Genomic DNA, 6,236 nt, shown 5'->3' on the forward strand with positions numbered 1-6,236 from the left:
GAGATTATGGGAAAATATATAAACTCCGCTCAAAACATCAGGGGTTTTTGTGTCTTTCAAACTCCTGATCTGCTTTTAATTACAAAATGGCACTGGAAGGTATGAACACGCTGCCATGAAGACAGAAAAAGTGGATATACAGAACGCTATCTTTGCTACCAATACATTATTAAATTCTTTTCCTTGACATCCTGACAGTAATTGCACTGAATGGGATTGAATTTTGTTAAAATTACTTTAAAAGGGTTGTTGAGAATTTCCTGTGGGATGCAGTGGCAAGCACCAAGGCTTTCACTTCATTCTCCCTGTTGTCCTTACACTCCCAAGTGACTTACTGTTCATCCTCCTTTTTGACAGCATGAAGGCCGATGTAAACACCCTCTGAAAAGAGAAAGCTTCACCAGATACTGCCATTTGGGTTTGTTTTCCTCTGTCAGAGGGAAAGATAAATATTCCTACCTGATTCACAGCTGAGCTTGTTGCAAGCATATTTTTAGCAACCAACCAGCTCTTCTGATAGAAGGAATGAAACATAAATGATTACATGAAATTATATTTAGAATAGCGTCATTTCTTTTTTCAGCGAGTGGCAAAGGAGTTACGAACCCTGGACACCCCTCACCGAATATGTAGGTCCTGCACTCAGGAACTTCCACTCTTCATCCACCGTAGATGAAATATTTATCATTTAAAATACATCTATACAGTCAAACATAACTTTTGGAGTTTTTAAGCCTCTCTAAATAAACTGAGGTTTCTTGAAGTTTTTTAATTTTAGGCTGTTCACACATCAGTGACTTTTAACAGAAGCATTTTTATTGCATTCTGGGTCCCAGATCTTGTCCAAAGATCAGAGTGCTTTTGTGCCACGCCAAGTCTTGATTGTAAGTCATTAAGCTTACCAAGTAATATTAATCAAATAATGCAAGCGAATTTCACGCAGCTTACTTCATCTGGCTTTTTTCATCCTGAGTTACAGAACAGGATAAGTCATCTGTATTATCCCCTGAATAATGCAGACAAAACCAATGATTTTTTGTAATAAACCAGTCAGTGAACACTCTTCAATGTCCTGCCCCATTCAGTGTGAATGGTGAAAGCATCTGGAGAGAGAATAACACTAGACAGCTTTCTGGCCTAGGATGCCACGATTTGTTTCACACGCAGTGAATGCAAACACCCACAGATCACCACAGAGATGAAAGTGCTGTTATTTTTACCTGCTTTAAAAATAACAACAATAACAACAACAGAACATTGCCATTTCATCCAGGGTGAGAATGAATCAGACTACTGCACTATTTTTTCCCCCTCTTCGGTTGTCGATTGAGCAGCCTGTTTTTAGAGTTGCCACGGTCAAAAGACTGAGATGCTGAAGGACAGCTCTTGGGGTAACTATCATTCTTTCTCCCTCTCTTGATCGCAGAGAGCCAGGAGAATAAATCTGGATCCTGTGACCAGTGTTTTTTCTGCATCTCTACGCTGCTCTGCATACTTATTGCAGAATAAGTCAAGGCATTATATGGTTAAACTAGAGAAAATACTCGGAGATATACTGCCTGTGATTCTGTCAGGCTTCATCAGCTTAAGCAGAATTGGACCTGCTCATTACTCAGACCAAAGACTCCCAAGAACAAGCCCTGTGCTGTGCTGTGATTTGAAAAACAGAGTGGATGGAGTATGCTGCCCCTGGGATAAGGATTAATCCATTGCCACAGGGCTGGATGGACATAGCTCAGCTGCCAGATGCAGCAGAGCATGTCAGTATTTCCAGGGCTGCTTCCTCCCTCTCCTCACAAAGGTCCCTCACGCTTCAGTCTTTCTGAGCTGCCCTCATATTCAGAGAGACAGAAGACAGACAGAAGGGTTGAGGGCCAAAACTGCTGCAAGAGTACAGCACCCGTTCAGGAACTCAGGCTCATGTTCTCCCTGGACCCCAAAGCCTTGCCATCTTCCCACCACAGTATCTTGTTGTTTCTAGCTTGTACTTAGTGAACAAGCTATTTTTGAACAAAATGTGGGTTTGAATCCTTTCTGAAAATGGAGTTAAAGCCAAGCCTACCAACCTCCCATAAGCACTTCAGCCACTATGCAGAATGTAAATTTTTCAGTGAGAGGAACTGCTGCTGAACGCAATACTGCTGTTAGAAGCTAAACATGGTCACCTGTTCCTGCCAGGTTTTCCTCTGCCCAAATCAGAAACTTTGACCTTTTTCCTTTCTCTCTCTGTACATACCGGATATCAACTGATCCCTTAAAGCAATAAGTAGAAGACTTCTTTTTCCATACCCCAAACTGTGGGGTTAATAATTTCAAGAGGTCAGCAGTGTAGCTGTTGATAGAGAATCTGCAGAACAGACCTGGTGGCTGCTCAAATATTTATATTACAGTAGTACTAGAAGTTTACCTTGAGATAAGACCTCAGTACACCCTAGGTAGTATGCACAGGTAGCACCTATCCCTAATGGATCACAAGAGAGATTCAAGACAAAAAAGGGAGTTTTCAGAGTGCATGAAGTTCCACAAAGCCAGATGCACCCAACAGCTTTGCTCAATGGTAGGCAACAGCACACAGCTCCACACACCGCTGGGTGCAGCTGGAGAAGCTGGCTGTGGGATGCCTTCAGGCAGTTTGCCAGCTGCCTGCACAGCAGCCCTGTGGACGGACACGTACAACAGCTCTCCGTTCTCTACAGAGTGAGTTCAGTCAGGAAATTAAGACCCAGATCTTCAGAAATATTCAGGTGTCTAGCTCCTACAACGTGCCAACATAACCTAAGAGGGTGGGACCTATACAGCTTGCTCAGCAACATACGAGAAGTATGTGGGAGTTCAGACTTAACACCATTTGGCCCAATTTTAGAAAGCAGAGCCTCCTTCTTAGACCGTACCCTATAAATACACCTAAGAACAGAAGAGGAGACATGGTGGCTCAGACCAAAGGCCCACCCAGCCCAACGTCCTCCTGTTTCCACAGCAGCCAAAAGCACGTAAGTGGGACAGGCAATCGCAACCACCTGCACTCTCCCAGCAGGAGGGTGCTCCTTCCCTATCACTTGCTGCTCAGGGACTCCAGGCAGAGAAAGCTACTCCTTATTCAAGAAACCTCTGCAGACTTCCCTCTGACAAACACGTCCCGTTTCCCTCGGAGGCTAGGTAAACTTTTAACTCCATAGCATACTCCTGCAAGGAGATACACATCCTGCTTAGAGACTGACTGAATGAAGGGCCTAAAGACAGCAAGCAACACACTGCAACAGCTCTGCATCTCTCCTGAGAAGAGACTGTGAGATGAAAAGAACAGTCGCAGACTCTGCATTGTACTTAATGGTCTTCAAACTTGTGAGGTCCTGTCAAGGCAACATAACAAATGGAAAGAGCAAAGAAGCAGAAGCAAGGGGCTTCCGTGGTCCCATTCAGACTTTGTCCCACCTGTGTCACTGTGAGGTCTCAGGCAAACCAGTTCATCTCCCTATACTACTGTATTGCTACCAGTAAAACAACCAGACACAACCACCTCCTCAAAGAAATAGTGAAATGATACATTAGTTAATGTTGGTACAGAGCTCCGAAGAGGCAAAAAAGTGCTACCTGCAGGCAAAGAGCCCTACTTTTGCAAAACACAAGCTTATCTTTGAGGACGTGGAGTCACCACGGCTCCTGTGTGCTCTCATGAAGTCACACACTTACTTACGTGCTTTCTGCAGATACTTTCTAATGTCTAAAATATAAGCATCTAAACAATATAATGAAGATTAGCCGAAAAAAGCTGTCAGGAATTTATTTTTATAAGAAAGCCTCTTCACTATATAAATAAATGCCAAAATACCACTTAGAGGCTCTGATAAACTTTATGAGAGGTTTTTTTAACATTACCTGTGAACTACTCCTGCCCGGTGAAGATGTTCAACTGCCAGAATAAGCTGCCGGATATACTTGCGTGCTTCATGCTCCTCAAGCCTTTTTTTCTCGTAAATCTTGTGCATCAAGTTGCCACCAGGGCACAGCTCCATGACAAGGTAGTAGCTGTTCTCAGTTTCCAGAATATCCAGCAGCTGAGCAATATTTGGGTGGCGGATCATTTGCTGGATCTGCCCTTCCCGTCGCAGATTCTTGGTGACATAGGTGTCCTTTTTGGCTCTTTTCTTGTCAATTACTTTCACCGCCACCTAATGAAAAAAACAGAGGAGAAGAGGTTATTAGCAGTCGCGCCAATGATTTATTGCTTTAACCTAGTATAAAAAACCTAAAAAGAAAAAAAATCAAAAGGATGTCAGTCTCAACTGATAGACCATGGTTTCCAGCACAACAGCGCAGGTCAGAGATACAGCTGTTTTTTCAACCCCACTGACAATTTCTTTCTTTATTACCTTGTACAATGACAGACAAAAGTTATTGCAAGGAAATAGGTAGAGAGGAGACAATCTCATTAACCATACCCAAAACCTCTGCACATTTAATGCTGGGCATTTATTTTATCCATTTCCCCAGAAAGTTTTCAGGCAGAGTTTACAAGTTTTAAGTGTAATTTCTGGCTTTTCCTGGCTTTGGATATAGAACTTGAGATGATATGACAAGTTTCTTAAACTATAGTCAAGTTTTAGTTTCGCATGATTAAACAGAATAAAAACGTACTATGAAAATCGAAACAATTTTGGTACCACTCTCCCGGCACATTTCTTCTTCCTCTTTTAAAATGCACATGAGAGATGATCCTATTGTGATTTGTAAAACTGAGCAACTCTGCAAAATCCAAGAAGGCAAGACTGTTTTTTCTTACTGCAAGTTCTTAGTGGCACAGATGCTCAAAGCTGTCCAAGTCAACCGAAGCCCATCATGACAATACCTAATAAAACTAAGGAGACAATCTATGACACAGCACAGTGCCTATCCAAGTGCTTTCCTTCTCATTACTGGTGCAGAACACCACCAGGGAACAAAAGGATGGGACTGGCTAGGCTACCGCTCTGTTCTATGCCTGAAGAATCTGGTTCCTTTTCTCGTTTTAATGGATTCACTGAATAACTGCAAGAAAAGTATCCGCCTTTTCTGTCTCAAATTTATAGACATTTATTTATTGAGATTTCTTATTTAGATCGGCTGTTGCAGACTTCCAGGTCATCTGCAACAGGCAAAGATTTAACAGCTTGTGCCAGACTGAGCAACAAAAGGCACCACAAAATCCTCCTCCCAGGTTCCTCATTTCCTCAGAGCTCTGCAACAAAGGAAGTCCTTCACCGCACACACCCCGACTTCACAGCTCACCCATCAATACCCGAAAGACAGCTGCTTGTTTGTCAGGATGAGAGCAAGGGAAACACGGTGCGTGGTGTTGCTGCGTGACACTGAATTTTACGTGATGCGAAAGAACCTTGTTTGCACGGGTACGGGGCCAACAAAACGGACACAAAATGTCACACTTCCCCCCCACCCAGACAGAGGCACAAAGATGTTGCATTCACATATTTGCTGTCTGCCTCGATTTCACCTTGGAGGATTTCCCACATTACCTTACTCCTACAATGAAAAGGAGTAACAAATGTGGGGGAAACCTCAGTTTTATTTACCCTAGACTTAATGGGCAAGCCCAGGAGGCTTTCCTCAATCTCCAGCTCACACAACACCCAATGACTAACAAATGGCCAAAGAACAACTACTCACAGCAAACTCACTTTCAACCACGGCCAAGTACATCCTGACAATCCACAGCACTGTGGGCTGGTGGGCTTTGGCAACAGGGAGACAAACTTATTCAAAACATATCTGGCTGCCTTCCTAGCTTGAGAAAGTGCCAAGCACACATCAAGCACATGACAGCTCCCAGTCTGACTAGTGTTACCTTTAATTTTTCTGCAAGTGAAGGAAAGGTTAAATTAGCAATCATTTTGGTTTTCCTTCAGAGAACAAAAGCCACAAAAAATAAGGTCTAGAAATATGACAACAAAAATAGATCTGCACCCTTTGACACACATGCCTTGAACCAAAGTCAGGTTTTATCAGCAGAGGAATCGAAGAATAAAACTACAGAAGCTGGGGCTCCATACTCTGTCCTAAGAGTAAGAAGTCAGTGTCACTGACGTGATATCACGTTATCAGCTGGGCACATTTCTGCTGCTAGACGATCATTCTGATGAAATACCCTCGATAAAGAGACAAGGCTGAACACTACCCACAAGACAGCTAGCTGCCTGCGTGAAGCCCAGAGGAGCACTATGACCACACGCACCTGGAAGCCT

At 43.2% G+C, this 6,236-nt stretch overlaps 1 protein-coding gene across 1 annotated transcript in view; it reads right to left on the reverse strand.

Moving 5' to 3' along the window:
• The window catches only part of HUNK (hormonally up-regulated Neu-associated kinase), a 38,171-nt gene extending 32,477 nt beyond the window's left edge, over positions 1–5,694 (reverse strand). Inside the window, exons 1-2 of the mRNA XM_010143750.1 lie at positions 5,662–5,694; positions 3,877–4,169 (exon numbers count right to left, since the gene is read on the reverse strand). Of these exons, the coding sequence (XP_010142052.1) occupies positions 3,877–4,169; positions 5,662–5,694 (326 nt within the window). The remainder of the gene's footprint in view (positions 1–3,876; positions 4,170–5,661) is intronic.
• Between the last annotated feature and the right edge of the window lie 542 nt (positions 5,695–6,236).

The sequence above is a fragment of the Buceros rhinoceros genome, unplaced genomic scaffold (genome assembly GCF_000710305.1).
Source record: "Buceros rhinoceros silvestris isolate BGI_N320 unplaced genomic scaffold, ASM71030v1 scaffold19579, whole genome shotgun sequence".
Lineage (NCBI taxonomy): Eukaryota > Metazoa > Chordata > Aves > Bucerotiformes > Bucerotidae > Buceros > Buceros rhinoceros.